Below are 23,983 nucleotides of genomic sequence, written 5' to 3'. Positions count from 1 at the left end.
CTTTGGCCTAGTCGTCTGACGTCTCATGACCCCGGCCTGCGTCCTGGGACATGTGACGTCTGATGTAATTGAAGATGGACTACTTCGGAGGCTGATATAAAATTTGTCAGTTTTCAGAACTTGTAAGAAGTGACTTTCCATTAAAAAAAGCTGCCAAAAATGATCCCTTTATGGGAGTAGAATGCGGCACCAACATGGAGCTGGCGCTGTTAGAAACAATGGTGGAGTGGTTCGTTTTATTTTGTTGTTATTTGACCCACAGTAGTGGCAGCTGCAGAACATCAGGAACAATTTGTGGCAGCCTGTCAGCACACCTGGATTGCCTGCAAATAGAACAAGGGAAGAATTGGCTTTTTAAAACAAATTGCCAAAAATGATCCCTATATGGGAGTAGATACCACAGCAACAAAGCATGGGAAATGGAGGAGTGACAATTGCAGGATTTTAATAAACATTGTGGCACATTGTCAGTGTCATGGCCGACCAGTTGGAGAAGCGGATGTATCTTCAGAAACGGAAAGGATTCTCTGATCATGAGAGCAGCACGTGGGAGCCAGAAGAGAAGCTGACGGTTATCCCTTTAGGGGAGCAAATGCCACAACACAAAGAGGGAGAAATGACTGGAACAGAATGTCAAGAATAACAAATAAGGGTCAGCCTCCTTCCTGTCTATGACATCATGTAACCTTTCCACCTATCAGTCATGAGAAGAGGCCAGGTGATGACAAAAGCCTGCCTGGGTCACTGAGACCATGAGATCTTCTTCCTGAGATCATTTTAGTTTGTCTAAGACCCATCTCTGACATTTTGCTAAAAAACAAAGCTTTTGGGAAATTCAGGTTGAAACTGGTTAGTTGCAGACCCGTTTAGCATAGTAAGACCTAGAGAGTCTTCGCTTTTTTCAATATCTTTGCACATTGGATGGGCATAAGTGGGTACATTTTGCTCATCATAGGGCTCAATTTGTTTGTAAATGGCCTTATAACGCTTCCTAGATGGCTAGGTAGCAACACTTGTCTCTCTAAGATCATTGCTGATGTCGCTCCTCCTTGAATTGCCTGAATGCTCCAGGCCAGCAAACTGCTAAAACATCTGCTTTCATAGACGTATTCATACTTGCTCATGATCAATTCCTAAGCACTTGGCGCTACTTACCCTCCTAATTCCTATAGAAGAAGTAAGGATGTTCTTCATTTTTCACACATTGCTTCTGCATTATGGCCCAGTTTTCTGTTACAGTGTCAGACTACTGCCGAACCCATTATACTCTTCATTACCAGTTGTCAGGGCCGTCTGCGGGGCGGGGGGGTTGTGGATACAGCAGACACCTCCCTGCGCCCTGGAGGTGAATGCTGAGGGATAAGCCATAACAAAGGTGAGCACGAGGCGTCAATCCAGTCTATATAAATAAGTCAATGTTATTTGAGACGCGGTGACAGATCAGCCGCCCCTTTGTTACAGGAGAGCGCCGCGTCCGCGGCAGACGCTGGATTTATAGCTGCTTATGGATTCACAGCATTGTGTCTTGTCAGACCGTGAACAAAAGACAAACCTGAAGTGCAGCATTTTACAGAATACCTGCAGGATCTGAACCGCCCGGGACATGGATATGTTATAACATGAGGACTGCCAGGACCCCCTGATCATAGCACAGGCTGTGCCCCCTACTATAGCCAGGCAGAGTCTGAATAGTTATGCAAGTTAAAGGGTTAATCCAGTATAAATGATCAGTGGGACCCCCACCCATCCTAAGAAAGAAGTTTCCCGACTTATCTGTGCCCCCAACCACTCGGCCGTGAAGGTAACTACATTACAACCACATTCACTTCAATACAGCCAATCGTGATCATGAAATTTGCTCGATCGCCGTTTGGCATCCAATCTTTTCCGATCCCGATCGCTCAACCCTATCCGAATATATTCTGGTGTCCGCAGCATTTCTGATTGGGGAAGCGGGGTCCAACTGTTGCCCACAACCCTGAGAGATGCTAGGGTTGAGTCCATTCATTCTTATGGTCATGCATGCGCTCGCCACCTTGGTAAAGTAATGGCAGATCATAACAATATGTCCCCAGTTTCTGACTGGTGGGGGGTCTGACTGTCCCCCACAGCCCTGCAGGTCCCTGCTCGGATACAGCTTCTCTAGGCCAGCTGAGACTCCTCCATTCTTAAGACCTCCGGAGGTCCCACCAGTCTCCACCGTCGTCATACTGTCATGGTAAATCGTTGCGATAATGTCATCGATTTAGGAAATGGGAAAATTTGCTTAAACAAACTACAAGAAGAAAGGGCCGCGCTGAATACTGGGGAAACCCAACCGTCCGGAAGTGGAGAGGATGTGGGAGCAAGAAAACACCACAAAGTATGGCGGGGGAGATAAGAGGAGCGGGACAGGACGGAGACTACAGAGCGCGGGGTGTCACTGGCAACTGAAGGGTTAACAGCGAACATGTCTGACCTCAAGGGGTCGGTAAGAGTCCTAAGGATCTATTGGGCAAGGAGGGGTCCCTGGTTACTTCTGAGAATGAATACCCCCACTTATAGAAGCCCTGACATAACCCTGGCCCCTGATGGTGTCCTGCTGTCAGTACTCTCTAGGTTGCCCTGTTTTCCTGTAGTACCATGGTACCCCGTGACCACCCCCGGCCCTCAGGACTGCTGCAGTTTCGGGGTGCACTTGTCACTTGTACCCCTGGCACTTTCCGTCAGGTCTCTTCTCCATCCGCACTTGGCTGGTATCAGCGTGTCACACAGACAGCTGTATATCATGGCCCGGCCAGTAACTCTACACCCATACAGGACACCCGATACAACCCCGGGCTCGTCTTCTCAGGATGTGGCCAGTGTGCACAGGGAAGATCTCAGCGCTTTGTGTGCGGCTGTCACTCACAATAACCAAGGCGATATTCTATAGGTGACCATTATTCCCCATCACCTCTATCTACAATACGTCTAGTATGTGAGCCATGTGTCTGCCAGGAGCTGGGGACATCACCAGCACTGTGGCCCTATAGTCCAGAGGAGCCCGGCACCGAGACACAGCAAGTGACAGTGGAATGGCCGCTCATGATGACCAAGGTAAGAAAGGCTACAGGCGGACATGTGTGCACCATCAGTATGTACAGTATAGACTACACGGGAGACATATCTGCAGGCTCAGTATGTACAGTATAGACTACACGGGAGACATATCTGTAGTGTCAGTATGTACAGTATAGACCACATGGGTGACATATCTGCAGGGTCAGTATATACAGTATAGACTACACGGGTGACATATCTGTAGTGTCAGTATATACAGTATAGACTACACGGGAGACATATCTGTAGTGTCAGTATGTACAGTATAGACCACATGGGTGACATATCTGCAGGGTCAGTATATACAGTATAGACTACACGGGTGACATATCTGTAGTGTCAGTATATACAGTATAGACTACACGGGTGTCATATCTGTAGTGTCAGTATATACAGTATAGACTACACGGGTGTCATATCTATAGTGTCAGTATATACAGTATAGACTACACGGGTGTCATATCTGTAGTGTCAGTATATACAGTATAGACTACACGGGTGTCATATCTGTAGTGTCAGTATATACAGTATAGACTACACGGGTGTCATATCTGTAGTGTCAGTATATACAGTATAGACTACACGGGTGTCATATCTGTAGTGTCAGTATATACAGTATAGACTACACGGGTGTCATATCTGTAGTGTCAGTATATACAGTATAGACTACACGGGTGACATATCTGTAGTGTCAGTATATACAGTATAGACTACACGGGTGACATATCTGTAGTGTCAGTATATACAGTATAGAAAACACGGGTGTCATATCTGCACCATCAGTATGTACAGTATAGACTACACAGGTGACATATCAGGGGTTTACAGCGTGAAAGTATGCCGTATACCTCCGGTGGAACCCCAAACCTTCTGTAAACAGAGGCCTACCTGCACTAATACATCACAGCATCTGCCAAGAGAGAAACTTATATCATTGTATAGACTGGATACAAATGTAACAAAATTATACAATGTGAGAATGTAATAATAATAATAATCTAATAATCTAATCTGCCGGATTATCCACATTCTAGTAATTATATCTGTAATGTTCTAGATATCAAAAAGAATCTCCATATTTGATATTTTCCCTGAAGACAACAGAACACAAGTAAGTGCACGGAGTATACATGAGCGCAGCTCTGGAGTATAATACAGGATAAGTAATGTAATGTATGTACACAGTGACTGCACCAGCAGAATAGTGAGTGCAGCTCTGGAGTATAATACAGGATAAGTAATGTAATGTATGCACACAGTGACTGTACCAGCAGAATAGTGAGTGCAGCTCTGGAGTATAATACAGGATAAGTAATGTAATGTATGTACACAGTGGCTGTACCAGCAGAATAGTGAGCGCAGCTCTGGAGTATAATACAGGATAAGTAATGTAATGTATGTACACAGTGACTGCACCAGCAGAATAGTGAGCGCAGCTCTGGGGTATAATACAGGATAAGTAATGTAATGTATGTACACAGTGACTGTACCAGCAGAATAGTGAGCGCAGCTCTGGAGTATAATACAGGATAAGTAATGTAATGTATGTACACAGTGGCTGTACCAGCAGAATAGTGAGCGCAGCTCTGGAGTATAATACAGGATAAGTAATGTAATGTATGTACACAGTGACTGCACCAGCAGAATAGTGAGCGCAGCTCTGGGGTATAATACAGGATAAGTAATGTAATGTATGTACACAGTGACTGTACCAGCAGAATAGTGAGCGCAGCTCTGGGGTATAATACAGGATAAGTAATGTAATGTATGTACACAGTGACTGTACCAGCAGAATAGTGAGCGCAGCTCTGGGGTATAATACAGGATAAGTAATGTAATGTATGTACACAGTGACTGTACCAGCAGAATAGTGAGCGCAGCTCTGGGGTATAATACAGGATAAGTAATGTAATGTATGTACACAGTGACTGTACCAGCAGAATAGTGAGCGCAGCTCTGGGGTATAATACAGGATAAGTAATGTAATGTATGTACACAGTGACTGCACCAGCAGAATAGTGAGCGCAGCTCTGGGGTATAATACAGGATAAGTAATGTAATGTATGTACACAGTGACTGCACCAGCAGAATAGTGAGCGCAGCTCTGGGGTATAATACAGGATAAGTAATGTAATGTATGTACACAGTGACTGCACCAGCAGAATAGTGAGCGCAGCTCTGGAGTATAATACAGGATAAGTAATGTAATGTATGTACACAGTGACTGCACCAGCAGAATAGTGAGCGCAGCTCTGGGGTATAATACAGGATAAGTAATGTAATGTATGTACACAGTGACTGTACCAGCAGAATAGTGAGTGCAGCTCTGGAGTATAATACAGGATAAGTAATGTAATGTATGTACACAGTGACTGTACCAGCAGAATAGTGAGCGCAGCTCTGGGGTATAATACAGGATAAGTAATGTAATGTATGTACACAGTGACTGCACCAGCAGAATAGTGAGCGCAGCTCTGGAGTATAATACAGGATAAGTAATGTAATGTATGTACACAGTGACTGTACCAGCAGAATAGTGAGCGCAGCTCTGGGGTATAATACAGGATAAGTAATGTAATGTATGTACACAGTGACTGTACCAGCAGAATAGTGAGCGCAGCTCTGGGGTATAATACAGGATAAGTAATGTAATGTATGTACACAGTGACTGTACCAGCAGAATAGTGAGCGCAGCTCTGGGGTATAATACAGGATAAGTAATGTAATGTATGTACACAGTGACTGCACCAGCAGAATAGTGAGCGCAGCTCTGGGGTATAATACAGGATAAGTAATGTAATGTATGTACACAGTGACTGCACCAGCAGAATAGTGAGCGCAGCTCTGGGGTATAATACAGGATAAGTAATGTAAAGTATGTACACAGTGACTGTACCAGCAGAATAGTGAGCTCAGCTCTGGAGTACAATACAGGATAAGTAATGTAATGTATGTACACAGTGACTGTACCAGCAGAATAGTGAGCGCAGCTCTGGAGTATAATACAGGATAAGTAATGTAATGTATGTACACAGTGACTGTACCAGCAGAATAGTGAGCGCAGCTCTGGAGTATAATACAGGATAAGTAATGTAATGTATGTACACAGTGACTGCACCAGCAGAATAGTGAGCGCAGCTCTGGAGTATAATACAGGATAAGTAATGTAATGTATGTACACAGTGACTGCAACAGCAGAATAGTGAGCGCAGCTCTGGAGTATAATACAGGATAAGTAATGTAATGTATGTACACAGTGACTGCACCAGCAGAATAGTGAGCGCAGCTCTGGAGTATAATACAGGATAAGTAATGTAATGTATGTACACAGTGACTGCAACAGCAGAATAGTGAGCGCAGCTCTGGAGTATAATACAGGATAAGTAATGTAATGTATGTACACAGTGACTGCACCAGCAGAATAGTGAGCGCAGCTCTGGAGTATAATACAGGATAAGTAATGTAATGTATGTACACAGTGACTGTATCAGCAGAATAGTGAGCGCAGCTCTGGAGTATAATACAGGATAAGTAATGTAATGTATGTATACAGTGACTGTACCAGCAGAATAGTGAGCGCAGCTCTGGAGTATAATACAGGATAAGTAATGTAATGTATGTACACAGTGACTGTACCAGCAGAATAGTGAGCGCCGCTCTGGAGTATAATACAGGATAAGTAATGTAATGTATGTACACAGTGACTGCACCAGCAGAATAGTGAGCGCAGCTCTGGAGTATAATACAGGATAAGTAATGTAATGTATGTACACAGTGACTGTACCAGCAGAATAGTGAGCGCAGCTCTGGAGTATAATACAGGATAAGTAATGTAATGTATGTACACAGTGACTGTACCAGCAGAATAGTGAGCGCAGCTCTGGGGTATAATACAGGATAAGTAATGTAATGTATGTACACAGTGACTGCACCAGCAGAATAGTGAGCGCAGCTCTGGAGTATAATACAGGATAAGTAATGTAATGTATGTACACAGTGACTGTACCAGCAGAATAGTGAGCGCAGCTCTGCAGTATAATACACTATAAGTAATGTAATGTATGTACACAGTGACTGCACCAGCAGAATACTGAGCGCAGCTCTGGAGTATAATACAGGAGGAGTAATGTAATGTATGTACAGAGTGACTGTACCAGCAGAATAGTGAGCGCAGCTCTGGAGTATAATACAGGATAAGTAATGTAATGTATGTACACTGACTGTACCAGCAGAATAGTGAGCGCAGCTCTGGAGTATAATACAGGAGGAGTAATGTAATGTATGTACAGAGTGACTGTACCAGCAGAATAGTGAGCGCAGCTCTGGAGTATAATACAGGATAAGTAATGTAATGTATGTACACAGTGACTGTACCAGCAGAATACTGAGCGCAGCTCTGGAGTATAATACAGGAGGAGTAATGTAATGTATGTACAGAGTGACTGTACCAGCAGAATAGTGAGCGCAGCTCTGGAGTATAATACAGGATAAGTAATGTAATGTATGTACACTGACTGTACCAGCAGAATATTGAGCGCAGCTCTGGAGTGTAATACAGGATAAGTAATGTAATGTATGTACACAGTGACTGTACCAGCAGAATAGTGAGCGCAGCTCTGGAGTATAATACACTATAAGTAATGTAATGTATGTACACAGTGACTGTACCAGCAGAATAGTGAGCGCAGCTCTGGAGTATAATACAGGATAAGTAATGTAATGTATGTACACAGTGACTGCACCAGCAGAATAGTGAGCGCAGCTCTGGGGTTATATAGATGACCTTAAGTTGGTAATTTCTGCATGTCTCATATCTGGATTTGTTGGTTTTAGTTCTAGACTTTCTAGCTTTAGTTTTTTTGCTGCTTTTATGTTATTTGATTTATTGATGGGCAAACACAAAGTTTTTGGTAACTCCCTTTCACTTGTGACTTTTCTCTGCGGATCCTGAGGTCGGGGCTGGGTTTCCCCTCAGAGCAGACATTCGGTGTTTTCCATCTCTCTGTCTTGACTCCATGGTTTGTATCTTTTTCGCTTTCTCAGGATGTGACCCCCTCGAGTACCGGCGAGGACACTTCGGGGGAGACCTGCGCGGTGCAGTCAGTGGATGAGTCGGCCATCATCATCTCTACAGTGACTGACCTGCAGGGCCAGAGTGAGGAGTCAGGGGCATGAGCAGGGGTCTTGGGGGATTTGGGTGGGTCATTGCCAGAAAGTTGGGGCCCTCTTTGTTTTGCCGTTAGAGCCCCTTCCTCCTAGGCTCTTCTGCATAGTCCTAGTCTAAATCCCAGAGCTTTCTGGTAGTGGCGCCTCCCTAGTGGCAGTAAATGGAATAACACCTGTTATTGTCCCCTGAGTAGATGTCTCTGGATCCGAGAGTGCGTGTACTTCAGAGGAGAAATCGCCCCTGTGCTCCCTGCATCGTATGTCCAGAATCCTCGTCCACGTCTCCGTCATCCTGTCCGTTGTCGCCGCGTCGCTGTCCGTCCTTCTCATCTGTAAGTAACAAAATCTCATATTTATTGTAACAATCCTAAAAATTCCCCCGATTTGTTCTTCATTAGAGTTCCAACATTTCCTTACCTAGTATATCGCCACCTGGTGTTCAGTGTGTATAGTTGTGTGCGCGTCCACCTGCTGAGGAGGACGCACATGCTCAGTCGCTCTTTTCTGTGAATGAAGTTCTATCCTCCATTCACATCCAAAGCTGCGTTTTTAGTTGTGTTGCAATGCCTTCTTGTGTCACCTCCTTCTGTCTGTGACCCCTTGTGCCGCCATTTCTCGCAGTGCAGTATTTCTATCACCCCTCGGTGCAGCGAGCCTGTCCTGACTATTTGGAGGCCTGCGCCCCCTCCATAAACTGTTCTCATGCAGATGGTGCCAACCTCTGCCCACCCAGCAGACAGCCAAGCAATCGGACCCTGGCCAGCGGTGAGAGGGGGTGAGGGTTGCTGTGATGGTGCTAGCCGTACGGGCTCAGTCTGCGCTCTTCTCTAGTCACCTCTAAAGCTGCATTCGGCTGGATTAGTGACATGCTCTGGTCACGTGCAGCGTTACGTCTCCCACTATGCATCACAGCTGAGCAGGCTTGGTACAAACGTGTAGTGGATGCAGATTTGGCTGTGACTAGAGTAGGAGAGCAGTCAGAACAACAAAGTGCATGCAAACATTCTCGGTGTGGTGCTTGACTCCATGTTTGGGCCGGGCAGGATTATTACATGTCATGTGGTTGTATCATCAGAATACAAGAACCCAGTGCTGCTGCTGACCGGCCGCTCCCTGCTCCAGGTGTACAGTGTGAACAGGGGCAGATACTATACTGTGTGTCACCAGGGCTGGATGAGCTCGCATGGCTGGACGGTGTGCAGGGAGCTCGGCTTCAATAGGTAATAATGGGGCGCTCTCTGCCCTCGTCTAATGACCGCCTCCTGCTTTGTATATCATCCTATGCTATGTGCACCCTTCTGATAAGCGGCGTCTGGCAGCTGCTTATCTCTCTATATAGTGGATCTGCACATGTCAGGTGGGGCTATGCCAGGTCGCCATATACAGTATGTCCGTGAATGTGTAAGGCCTTGTATTATATAGGGCTGTGGCCCCAGGAGTCACTCTAACCTCTACACCCCTATACTTAAAGGGGCATTCAAGTAATTACAAGTTATATCCTGTCCACAGAATAGGTGATACCTGTCTGATTGTGGTCCTAGTGGTCAGACCCCCACTAATGGGGGTCTCATGTACATAGATGAGGCAGCAGGTCCTATATGTGTTACTTAGTTCTCACTTATAGCCACTAGGGGGAGCATCGTCTATATCAATGCACACAACAGGCCCCCCATACGGTAAGAGCCGGCCCTAGTTGCTTAAGGACCTTTGATGATGTCATCAGAGATCCTTAAGGTGGGATACACAGGACCCCTGCCCTTGTGATCCCAGTGGTCGGACCCTCACTCATCAGACTATACACAGATAATAACTAATAATTCCTGGGGTACCCTGTTAGGGGGTATTCACACACTGCAGGTTTTGGTGCATTTATTCTCAGTCTTACACTTTTGCTGACCAGCTCACCCTCCGTACCCAGCGGCGGGGGAGATCAGCGGGTCACAGTCACATAAAAGCCTCTGTTCCTCCGCAGCCACACAGTATTGTCCTCCCCGCTGCCCCTCAGTGCCACAGAGCCCGACTGCCTGGAGTCCTTCGCTGTCATGAATAAAACCAGCGGATCCCTCAGTAACCTGGAAGGATTCCTCAGCCCAGTGTAAGTGGCACAATCCAGAGCCTGACACCGGGGGGCGCTGAGTATACATGTATTATATAACCTGACACCGGGGGGCGCTGAGTATACATGTATTATATAACCTAACACCGGGGGGCGCTGAGTATACTTGTATTATATAACCTGACACTGGGGGGCGCTGAGTATACATGTATTATATAACCTGACACTGGGGGGCGCTGAGTATAAACGTATTATATAACCTGACACCGGGGGGCGCTGAGTATACATGTATTATATAACCTGACACTGGGGGGCGTTGAGTATAAACGTATTATATAACCTGACACCGGGGGGCGCTGAGTATACATGTATTATATAACCTGACACTGGGGGGCGCTGAGTATACATGTATTATATAACCTGACACTGGGGGGCGCTGAGTATAAACGTATTATATAACCTGACACTGGGGGGCGCTGAGTATACATGTATTATATAACCTGACACTGGGGGGCGCTGAGTATAAACGTATTATATAACCTGACACCGGGGGGCGCTGAGTATACATGTATTATATAACCTGACACTGGGGGGCGTTGAGTATAAACGTATTATATAACCTGACACCGGGGGGCGCTGAGTATAAACGTATTATATAACCTGACACCGGGGGGCGCTGAGTATAAACGTATTATATAACCTGACACTGGGGGCGCTGAGTATAAACGTATTATATAACCTGACACTGGGGGCGCTGAGTATAAACGTATTATATAACCTGACACTGGGGGGCGCTGAGTATACATGTATTATATAACCTGACACCGGGGGGCGCTGAGTATAAACGTATTATATAACCTGACACCGGGGGGCGCTGAGTATAAACGTATTATATAACCTGACACCGGGGGGCGCTGAGTATAAACGTATTATATAACCTGACACCGGGGGGCGCTGAGTATACATGTATTATATAACCTGACACTGGGGGGCACTGAGTATACACGTATTATATAACCTGACACTGGGGGGCGCTGAGTATACATGTATTATATAACCTGACACTGGGGGGCGCTGAGTATAAACGTATTATATAACCTGACACCGGGGGGCGCTGAGTATACATGTATTATATAACCTAACACCGGGGGGCGCTGAGTCTGCATGTATAATATATCCTGACACTGGGGGGCGCTGAGTATAAACGTATTATATAACCTGACACTGGGGGGCGCTGAGTATACATGTATTATATAACCTGACACCGGGGGGTGCTGAGTATAAACGTATTATATAACCTGACACTGGGGGGCGCTGAGTATAAACGTATTATATAACCTGACACCGGGGGGCGCTGAGTCTGCATGTATAATATATCCTGACACCGGGGGGCGCTGAGTATAAACGGATTATATAACCTAACACCGGGGGGCGCTGAGTATACATGTATTATATATCCTGACACCGGGGGGCGCTGAGTATACATGTATTATATAACCTAACACCGGGGGGCGCCGAGTATACTTGTATTATATAACCTGACACTGGGGGGCGCTGAGTATACATGTATTATATAACCTGACACTGGGGGGCGCTGAGTATAAACGTATTATATAACCTGACACCGGGGGGCGCTGAGTATACATGTATTATATAACCTGACACCGGGGGGCGCTGAGTATAAACGTATTATATAACCTGACACCGGGGGGCGCTGAGTATAAACGTATTATATAACCTGACACCGGGGGGCGCTGAGTATAAACGTATTATATAACCTGACACCGGGGGGCGCTGAGTATACATGTATTATATAACCTGACACTGGGGGGCACTGAGTATACACGTATTATATAACCTGACACTGGGGGGCGCTGAGTATACATGTATTATATAACCTGACACTGGGGGGCGCTGAGTATAAACGTATTATATAACCTGACACCGGGGGGCGCTGAGTATACATGTATTATATAACCTAACACCGGGGGGCGCTGAGTCTGCATGTATAATATATCCTGACACTGGGGGGCGCTGAGTATAAACGTATTATATAACCTGACACTGGGGGGCACTGAGTATACATGTATTATATAACCTGACACTGGGGGGCGCTGAGTATAAACGTATTATATAACCTGACACTGGGGGGCGCTGAGTATACATGTATTATATATCCTGACACCGGGGGGCGCTGAGTATACACGTATTATATAACCTAACACCGGGGGGCGCTGAGTATACATGTATTATATATCCTGACACCGGGGGGCGCTGAGTATACATGTATTATATAACCTAACACCGGGGGGCGCTGAGTCTGCATGTATAATATATCCTGACACCGGGGGGCGCTGAGTATACACATATTATATAACCTAACACCGGGGGGGTGCTGAGTCTGCATGTATAATATATCCTGACACTGGGGGGCGCTGAGTATAAACGTATTATATAACCTAACACCGGGGGGCGCTGAGTATACTTGTATTATATAACCTGACACTGGGGGGCGCTGAGTATACATGTATTATATAACCTGACACTGGGGGGACGCTGAGTATACATGTATTATATAACCTGACACCGGGGGGCGCTGAGTATACATGTATTATATAACCTGACACTGGGGGGCGCTGAGTATACATGTATTATATAACCTGACACTGGGGGGCGCTGAGTATAAACGTATTATATAACCTGACACCGGGGGGCGCTGAGTATACATGTATTATATAACCTGACACTGGGGGGCGTTGAGTATAAACGTATTATATAACCTGACACTGGGGGGCGCTGAGTATAAACGTATTATATAACCTGACACCGGGGGGCGCTGAGTATACATGTATTATATAACCTGACACTGGGGGGCGCTGAGTATACATGTATTATATAACCTGACACTGGGGGGCGCTGAGTATACATGTATTATATATCCTGACACCGGGGGGCGCTGAGTATAAACGTATTATATAACCTGACACTGGGGGGCGCTGAGTATACATGTATTATATAACCTGACACCGGGGGGCGCTGAGTATAAACGTATTATATAACCTGACACCGGGGGGCGCTGAGTATACATGTATTATATATCCTGACACCGGGGGGCGCTGAGTATAAACGTATTATATAACCTGACACTGGGGGGCGCTGAGTATACATGTATTATATAACCTGACACCGGGGGGCGCTGAGTATAAACGTATTATATAACCTGACACCGGGGGGCGCTGAGTATAAACGTATTATATAACCTGACACCGGGGGGCGCTGAGTATACATGTATTATATAACCTGACACCGGGGGGCGCTGAGTATACATGTATTATATAACCTGACACCGGGGGGCGCTGAGTATACATGTATTATATAACCTGACACTGGGGGGCGCTGAGTATACATGTATTATATAACCTGACACCGGGGGGCGCTGAGTATACATGTATTATATAACCTGACACCGGGGGGCGCTGAGTATAAACGTATTATATAACCTGACACTGGGGGCGCTGAATATACATGTATTATATAACCTGACACTGGGGGGCGCTGAATATACACGTATTATATAACCTTTTTTTTTTTTTTTTTTTTTTTTTTAAATGTAGATTGTGAGCCCCTCCCCCCACATAGAGCTCACAATGTACATCTTTCCCTATCAGTATGTCTTTTTTTTGGAATATGGGATGGAAATCCATGCAAACACGGGGAGAACATACAAACTCCTTGCAGATGGTTTTTTGCCCATGGCGGGATTAGAACACCAGGACTCCAGTGCTGCAAGGCTGCAGTGCTAACCACTGAGCCACCGTGTGGCCCCCGTATTATATAACCTGACACCGGGGGGGTGCTGAGTATACATGTATTATATAACCTGACACCGGGGGGCGCTGAGTATAAACGTATTATATAACCTAACACCGGGGGGCGCTGAGTATAAACGTATTATATAACCTGACACCGGGGGGCGCTGAGTATACACGTATTATATAACCTGACACTGGGGGGCGCTGAGTATAAACGTATTATATAACCTGACACTGGGGGCGCTGAGTATAAACGTATTATATAACCTGACACCGGGGGGCGCTGAGTCTGCATGTATAATATATCCTGACACCGGGGGGCGCTGAGTATAAACGGATTATATAACCTAACACCGGGGGGCGCTGAGTATACATGTATTATATATCCTGACACTGGGGGGCGCTGAGTATAAACGTATTATATAACCTGACACCGGGGGGCGCTGAGTATACATGTATTATATAACCTGACACCGGGGGGCGCTGAGTATACATGTATTATATAACCTGACACCGGGGGGCGCTGAGTATAAACGTATTATATAACCTGACACCGGGGGGCGCTGAGTATACATGTATTATATAACCTGACACCGGGGGGGTGCTGAGTATAAACGTATTATATAACCTGACACCGGGGGGCGCTGAGTATACATGTATTATATAACCTGACACTGGGGGGCGCTGAGTATAAACGTATTATATAACCTGACACTGGGGGGCGCTGAGTCTGCATGTATAATATATCCTGACACCGGGGGGCGCTGAGTATAAACGGATTATATAACCTAACACCGGGGGGCGCTGAGTATACATGTATTATATATCCTGACACCGGGGGGCGCTGAGTATAAACGTATTATATAACCTGACACCGGGGGGCGCTGAGTATACATGTATTATATAACCTGACACTGGGGGGCGCTGAGTATACATGTATTACATAACCTGACACCGGGGGGGTGCTGAGTATAAACGTATTATATAACCTGACACTGGGGGGGTGCTGAGTATACATGTATTATATAACCTGACACTGGGGGGCGCTGAGTATACATGTATTATATATCCTGACACTGGGGGGCGCTGAGTATACATGTATTATATAACCTGACACCGGGGGGCGCTGAGTATACATGTATTATATAACCTGACACCGGGGGGCGCTGAGTATAAACGTATTATATAACCTGACACTGGGGGGCGCTGAGTATAAACGTATTATATAACCTGACACTGGGGGGCGCTGAGTATAAACCTATTATATAACCTGACACTGGGGGCGCTGAGTATAAACGTATTATATATCCTGACACCGGGGGGCGCTGAGTATAAACGTATTATATAACCTGACACTGGGGGCGCTGAGTATAAATGTATTATATAACCTGACACTGGGGGGCGCTGAGTATAAACGTATTATATAACCTGACACTGGGGGCGCTGAGTATAAACGTATTATATATCCTGACACCGGGGGGCGCTGAGTATAAACGTATTATATATCCTGACACTGGGGGGCACTGAGTGTAAACGTATTATATAACCTGACACTGGGGGGCGTTGAGTATAAACGTATTATATAACCTGACACAAGGGGGTGCTGAGTATAAATACATAATATATAACCTGACACTGGGGGGCGCTGAGTATAAACGTATTATATAACCTGACACTGGGGGGCGCTGAGTATACATACATACTACATATATTAGTATTTATATCATTTTTTTTCCTGTTTCTTCCAGAGAGAACTGTCCTAATGAGGAGGGCGTATCACTGCAGTGCACAGGTGAGGAGACACCTACAGGGGGCGCACAAGACCCTCCCCCTTGACACTTCTGCAGATCTCTAGACATGCTCATATAGTTGTGGGCGCTGTTTGTGCACCAAATACAATATATCAGAGTATCACAATATATACCGTACATAATATACACACTACATATACAATGTATCAGAGTAACATAATATATACATAATATACACACTATATACACAATGTATCAGAGTAACATAATATATACACACTACATATACAATGTATCAGAGTAACATAATATATACATAATATACACACTATATACACAATGTATCAGAGTAACATAATATATACACACTACATATACAATGTATCTGCTCACATAAGATATTTCTTGTTGTGTTAGTTTTTTGTGTTGCAGATTGTGACGTTTTCTGATGTTATTTTGTGTTTTTATGATTTTTATTTTACAGAATTTACCAAACAGAATAAGAATATAGATATATACATTACGGTGCGGTCATATATATATATATATATTGTTTAGATAGATACAGTATATAGGTATATAGGACATCGCTATGAGGTTTCTGTGCTCACAGTCACTTCTATGATGAGTTTATTTAGTGACCTGTTGTTGTTACTCAGCGGCGCCCCCTCCCTATGAGTCTGTATTGTGGGGGCCGGGTCACATGTGCAGTTTATATTGGTCTTTTGCACTAAGGTTTGTGGTCATTACCACTCTTGACCACTAGATGGCAGTGTATTACAGTATGGGCACAGTCTATGAGTAATGTGGGGTAACCGGAGGGGGTCACAGCACAACCCACCAAACAGTCACGACATGGACCAGCTACATCCGATTCCGATATTCGCTCCACCCCTCTACCAATACAAAGTTATTGCTCCCACGTTTTATTTAAATTTTTCACATTTCAGGGAATTTAATGATATAATTATTAATACTTTCTGTGTTGGCCACTAGAGGGAGCTTCATCTATATACTGGGTCACTGCAGGGAGCCATAGGGGAGATATACTGGGAGCCGGCCCGTCTCCTGCCTTCACGTCCTCATCCATGTGCAGTATTATATACCGCTAGGAGGCCGAGCCTGTAGTGCCCAAGTGTCAGAAGGGCGGGGCTTACTGCTCAGTGTCAAATCTATGGAAGAATACAGTAAGGGGGGCGGTCCTTACAGCCCAATGATGATACTAGATATAAGCCCCGCCCTTCTGACAGTGGAGAGAGGTCGGTGCCGAAACTAACAGCAGCGATATCTCCAGCACCGGGGCACATACAAGGAAAGTCAGAACTGTTCTGAATCCAGTGCGCTGTCGGCTTTCTAGCGATATATAACACCGCACATCGATGAGGACACAAAAGGTCGTCTTTAAGGTCATCAGGGATCCTTTATACAGCTCTGCTACATTGTATCAGTGGACAGCCGCATTCTACATCACTGGGATTCCTTAAGGACCTCTGAGGGTGTCATTGTAGGTCCTGTAGCAGTACAGACTGCATCCAATAGGTGGCGCTACAGCTACAATTCATCTCCTGTGTCAAGCTCCGCCTCCTCTGACCCTCCATGGGGCGCAGTGTGTGAGTTATTGCTGGAGTTTCCCTTTAAGGTCTCACAATTTTGGTTGGTCAATAAGACAGGGGCCCATTTAACCCACGAAGCCCAGGTATGGGTGATGGTCTCACGGGCCCGCTCTTCTCTCTCTAGACTGCGGCCGTTCTTCTGTTGAGAGTCAGCGTATAGTTGGAGGATCTCCATCGGCCTGGGGACGGTGGCCTTGGCAGGTCAGTCTGCGCTGGGACGGGCGGCACGTCTGTGGAGGGTCCATTATTTCGTCCCAGTGGGTGATGAGTGCGGCCCACTGCTTCGTCCTGTGAGTAGTCAGACCACCTCCGTCCACGCGGAGCATCCACCAGAATGGAGTAAGAGTCTGTGTCTTATCCCACAGGTCCAACTTCCTGACCGTGGCGAGGTGGAAGGTCCACGCCGGTTCTGCCGCCCTCAACCCATCGACCTCACACTCAGTCCGGAGCATCTACTACAATGGGCTGTACAACCCCGAAACCAATGACTACGATGTGGCCCTACTGAAAACTAGCCAGCCCATGGGCTTCTCTGGTGAGGTGGAGACATTGTGGTCCAACATTCAACTAGTGGGACAGGGCAATTGCCCAAATCCTGGGCCATCCCAATATGCATGAGACTATGGACTGAGGGTACTTCCATATAATATGATTCTGGGGGCCACCCCCTGGACAACCCCTAGGAAATAGGCCATTATGTCCTTCAGATCTAGGTGTCTTCTACTGGACCGTTATTGTAGAGCCTGGACCCATCGGAGGATCCTCGGGCACTCTGCTGGGCCAGTCCAATGGTTGAGTTCACATTACCCAGATTGGGTTGGAGGGGGATCCATTGGGGTCCTCACGTACCTGCACCGGTAACACTTGGATATACAGTATGTTGGTGGGTGAAGTATATGGAGTCCTCATGACTCCGACAACCAATGTTACGCAGCCCATAAATATGAGATGTGCGTTGTCAGAACCAACCAGATTGGCCAACCATCTAATGGGTATGGGGTCCTCCTGACTCCCTGATTTTGGAGTCAGTTTTTGGGGCCATGTTTGATCTGATTAGGGTTTTGTATTCCTAGTGCAGGGCGCGGGGCAGGGCCGCTGCTCGGGGGAGACTCCTTACAGTCAGACCGAGCAGGAGATTGACAAAGAGCAGGGAAATAACCGGTCCTAACTTTCCTTCTTCTACCGGACTGATCCCAGTGAGGTTATTTCGGGGGGATTTCTGGGACTTTTTGTGCATTTCTTACCTTTCTCTCTCGTGCAGAGACCCTGCGGCCCGTCTGTCTGCCCAGGACACACCAGCAATTCCAAACAAGGGGCAACTGCTGGATCAGCGGCTGGGGACACGTGAGTGAGGGAGGTGAGGTGCCCGGGCCGCAGGGGATGTCACTACTGCAATGTCCCCGCACAGAAGAGTCACCGTCTGTGTGTCTGTCCTCAGGACAATTGTCTCCGGTGCTCCGAGAAGCCAAAGTGCACCTGATCAGCAGCCACGTCTGCAACCAGTCCGCCTACTACCCGGGGATGGTCAGCGGCCGAATGTTGTGTGCGGGCTACCTGGACGGGAAGGTGGACTCCTGTCAGGTAGATGGAGAATCCTACAAAGAGGGGATTATATCTAGTCACCGCAGCTGCTGCAGAACCTCATAATAGTCACCGCAGCTGCTGTAGAACCTCATAATAGTCACCGCAGCTGCTGTAGAACCTCATAATAGTCACCGCAGCTGCTGTAGAACCTCATAATAGTCACCGCAGCTGCTGCAGAACCTCATAATACAGATCTCAGCTGCTGTAGAACCTCATAATACAGATCTCAGCTGCTGCAGAACATCATAATACACACCTCAGCTGCTGCAGAACCTCATAATAGTCACCGCAGCTGCTGCAGAAACTCATAATACACCTCAGCTGCTGCAGAACATCATAATACACCTCAGCTGCTGCAGAACATCATAATACACCTCAGCTGCTGCAGAACCTCATAATACACACCACAGCTGCTGCAGAACCTCATAGTACACACCTCAGCTGCTGCAGAACCTCATAATACACACCTCAGCTGCTGCAGAACCTCATAGTACACACCTCAGCTGCTGCAGAACCTCATAGTACACACCTCAGCTGCTGCAGAACCTCATAATACACACCTCAGCTGCTGCAGAACCTCATAGTACACACCTCAGCTGCTGCAGAACCTCATAATACACACCTCAGCTGCTGCAGAACCTCATAATACATACAGCTACAGCTGAGGTGTGTACTATGAGGTTCTGCAGCAGCTGAGGTGTGTATGATGATGTTCTGCAGCAGCTGTGGTGTGTATTATGAGGTTCTGCAGCAGCTGAGGTGTGTACTATGAGGTTCTGCAGCAGCTGAGGTGTGTATGATGATGTTCTGCAGCAGCTGGTGTGTATTATGAGGTTCTGCAGCAGCTTAGTTATACTGACAGTACTCTGGTGTATACACTCAGGACAGTTGATTGACCCTGCTGGTTATTATTTGCCCCTCCTCTGTACAGTGGGGGCAGTTTTGGGGGTGGGGTCTCCTGTAGATATCACTTATTAGTGGAATGATGTGAATGTGATGTGACACTGATGGGACTTTCATCCCTTAATCACATTATTATATCATCTATTACATATCGCTCTGCTTATCGCCGTGTCCTGTCACTGACATATCGACTCCTGTCCCGGCTCTGACTTCTATAAACCTTCACTCCTCAGACCCAACTCACACAATGCAATGGATGTAGCGATGCTGCAGATAGTGAGGGGCGGTATTATACTACTGACACAAGGGGGGAAGGGTCTGACCACTGGGACCCCAGAAATTATCAGGACAGGGGTCACTGAGCATGTGCTGCAATCCACACCTCAGCTGCTGCAGAACATCATAATACACCTCAGCTGCTGCAGAACCTCATAATAGACCTCAGCTGCTGCAGAACATCATAATACACCTCAGCTGCTGCAGAACATCATAATACACCTCAGCTGCTGCAGAACATCATAATACACCTCAGCTGCTGCAGAACCTCATAATAGACCTCAGCTGCTGCAGAACATCATAATACACCTCAGCTGCTGCAGAACATCATAATACACCTCAGCTGCTGCAGAACCTCATAATACACACCTCAGCTGCTGCAGAACCTCATAATACACACCTCAGCTGCTGCAGAACCTCATAATACACCTCAGCTGCTGCAGAACATCATAATACACCTCAGCTGCTGCAGAACATCATAATACACCTCAGCTGCTGCAGAACATCATAATACACCTCAGCTGCTGCAGAACCTCATAATACACACCCCAGCTGCTGCAGAACCTCATAATACACACCGCAGCTGCTGCAGAACCTCATAATACACACCTCAGCTGCTTCAGAACCTCATCATACAAATCAGCTGCTGCAGAACCTCATAATACACACCTCAGCTGCTTCAGAACCTCATCATACAAATCAGCTGCTGCACTGGGTATACTCAGGGACCTCTATACTTGTGATCAGGGTGGGGTCTCATTGGTCGGACCCCCAGAACAGAATTATCTGGGCCCCTCCAGGTCCTCTATGACCCAGGGGGCCACATCCCCCACACTCGCCTTGTTACTGACCCTTGTGCTATATACACTATCAGGCCTGTATACCTGTAGGTGACGTCTATCATCCCGGCACTGACGTGGCCATAAACACTTATCTAACTTGTAAAGCCATTAGGACTAATAGAATTGATTGATATTATAGGGCCAGAGATATCGGGGGGGGGGGGGCAGGTCAGGGGTGATGGATCTACCTGTCTATGGGGCCATTCACACTGCGAAAGGAAATAATCCTGTATGTATTGTTCTATGTGCGAGGGTTTATGTAATGTTGTTGTGTAGTCCAGAGCGCCCCCTATATCAGCAGTCTGGCTGTGTACTTAGAGCGCCCCCTATATCAGTAGTCTGGCTGTGTACTTAGAGCGCCCCCTATATCAGCAGTCTGGCTGTGTACTTAGAGCGCCCCCTATATCAGTAGTCTGGCTGTGTACTTAGAGCGCCCCCTATATCAGTAGTCTAGCTGTGTACTTAGAGCGCCCCCTATATCAGTAGTCTGGCTGTGTACTTAGAGCGCCCCCTATATCAGTAGTCTAGCTGTGTACTTAGAGCGCCCCCTATATCAGCAGTCTGGCTGTGTACTTAGAGCGCCCCCTATATCAGCAGTCTGGCTGTGTACTTAGAGCGCCCCCTATATCAGCAGTCTGGCTGTGTACTTAGAGCGCCCCCTATATCAGCAGTCTGGCTGTGTACTTAGAGCGCCCCCTATATCAGTAGTCTGGCTGTGTACTTAGAGCGCCCCCTATATCAGCAGTCTGGCTGTGTACTTAGAGCGCCCCCTATATCAGCAGTCTGGCTGTGTACTTAGAGCGCCCCCTATATCAGCAGTCTGGCTGTGTACTTAGAGCGCCCCCTATATCAGCAGTCTGGCTGTGTACTTAGAGCGCCCCCTATATCAGCAGTCTGGCTGTGTACTTAGAGCGCCCCCTATATCAGCAATCTGGCTGTGTACTTAGAGCGCCCCCTATATCAGCAGTCTGGCTGTGTACTTAGAGCGCCCCCTATATCAGCAGTCTGGATGTGTATTTAGAGCGCCCCCTATATCAGCAGTCTGGCTGTGTATTTAGAGCGCCCCCTATATCAGCAGTCTGGCTGTGTATTTAGAGCGCCCCCTATATCAGCAGTCTGGCTGTGTACTTAGAGCGCCCCCTATATCAGTAGTCTGGCTGTGTACTTAGAGCGCCCCCTATATCAGCAGTCTGGATGTGTATTTAGAGCGCCCCCTATATCAGCAGTCTGGCTGTGTATTTAGAGCGCCCCCTATATCAGCAGTCTGGCTGTGTACTTAGAGCGACCCCTATATCAGCAGTCTGGCTGTGTACTTAGAGCGCCCCCTATATCAGCAGTCTGGCTGTGTACTTAGAGCGACCCCTATATCAGTAGTCTGGCTGTGTACTTAGAGCGCCCCCTATATCAGCAGTCTGGCTGTGTACTTAGAGCGCCCCCTATATCAGCAGTCTGGCTGTGTACATAGAGCGCCCCCTATATCAGCAGTCTGGCTGTGTACTTAGAGCGCCCCCTATATCAGCAGTCTGGCTGTGTACTTAGAGCGCCCCCTATATCAGCAGTCTGGCTGTGTACTTAGAGCGCCCCCTATATCAGCAGTCTGGCTGTGTACTTAGAGCGCCCCCTATATCAGCAGTCTGGCTGTGTACTTAGAGCGCCCCCTATATCAGCAGTCTGGCTGTGTACTTAGAGCGCCCCCTATATCAGCAGTCTGGCTGTGTACTTAGAGCGCCCCCTATATCAGCAGTCTAGCTGTGTACTTAGAGCGCCCCCTATATCAGCAGTCTGGCTGTGTACTTAGAGCGCCCCCTATATCAGTAGTCTAGCTGTGTACTTAGAGCGCCCCCTATATCAGCAGTCTGGCTGTGTACTTAGAGCGCCCCCTATATCAGCAGTCTAGCTGTGTACTTAGAGCGCCCCCTATATCAGTAGTCTGGCTGTGTACTTAGAGCGCCCCCTATATCAGCAGTCTGGCTGTGTACTTAGAGCGCCCCCTATATCAGCAGTCTGGCTGTGTACTTAGAGCGCCCCCTATATCAGCAGTCTGGCTGTGTACTTAGAGCGTCCCCTATATCAGCAGTCTGGCTGTGTACTTAGAGCGCCCCCTATATCAGCAGTCTGGCTGTGTACTTAGAGCGCCCCCTATATCAGCAGTCTGGCTGTGTACTTAGAGCGCCCCCTATATCAGCAGTCTGGCTGTGTACTTAGAGCGCCCCCTATGTCAGTAGTCTGGCTGTGTACTTAGAGCGCCCCCTATATCAGCAGTCTAGCTGTGTACTTAGAGCGCCCCCTATATCAGCAGTCTGGCTGTGTACTTAGAGCGCCCCCTATGTCAGTAGTACAGTTACATGTTGCTTAGTTGTTACACTTATCGCCGCCTTTAATGATGACACAACATCCCTCTCTGCAGGGGGACAGCGGGGGTCCTCTCGTCTGCCAGGAGGGCGGCTTTTGGTGGCAGGTTGGCATTGTCAGCTGGGGAGAAGGCTGCGGGAGACCCAATCGTCCAGGAGTCTACACCAACCTCACCACACTACTGGACTGGGTGTATCACCGCCTGCAGGTGGGTCATCGTGTCATGGGGGGGGTCTATGTACCAACACCCAACAGCCCTAATATTAGCGCCCCCTCTCTCATTGCTCATGTTTCCTGCTAACAACACATGGCCGATCATTGCCTCCTAATATCTCCCACCTCTGAGAGGCGCCATAGTCAGCGGGTCTTATTGTTACGGCTGATGGGTTGTATATATACACAATGTGTGATCAGGACCTGTATCACATGACTTATAGGTCCTTTATATCATCTGTCTCTTCCAGACTGACAGTGAGATCCCGTGACCAGAAGACGATCCATGAACCGCAATAACCAGGAATTATTATACAATAAATCTCAGATTTCA

At 47.0% G+C, this 23,983-nt stretch overlaps 1 protein-coding gene across 1 annotated transcript; it reads left to right on the top strand.

Annotated features, from left to right (window-relative positions):
* The first annotated feature begins 2,521 nt into the window (after positions 1 to 2,521).
* Positions 2,522 to 23,983, top strand: LOC142209911 (transmembrane protease serine 3-like). Its single transcript, XM_075278950.1, has 14 exons — positions 2,522 to 3,078; positions 4,139 to 4,192; positions 8,125 to 8,236; positions 8,442 to 8,579; positions 8,869 to 9,012; positions 9,323 to 9,467; positions 10,220 to 10,342; positions 15,864 to 15,907; positions 17,604 to 17,769; positions 17,845 to 18,014; positions 18,741 to 18,836; positions 18,918 to 19,060; positions 23,492 to 23,644; positions 23,901 to 23,983. Exons 1-14 carry the CDS (start codon positions 3,067 to 3,069, stop codon positions 23,919 to 23,921), a joined length of 1,521 nt encoding a protein of 506 aa, XP_075135051.1. The 5' UTR covers positions 2,522 to 3,066; the 3' UTR covers positions 23,922 to 23,983.

The sequence above is a fragment of the Leptodactylus fuscus genome, chromosome 6 (assembly GCF_031893055.1).
Source record: "Leptodactylus fuscus isolate aLepFus1 chromosome 6, aLepFus1.hap2, whole genome shotgun sequence".
NCBI classification, from domain to species: Eukaryota; Metazoa; Chordata; class Amphibia; order Anura; family Leptodactylidae; genus Leptodactylus; species Leptodactylus fuscus.
Note: the sequence above shows the minus strand (reverse complement) of the source record. Positions and strands in the feature narration are given on the sequence as shown.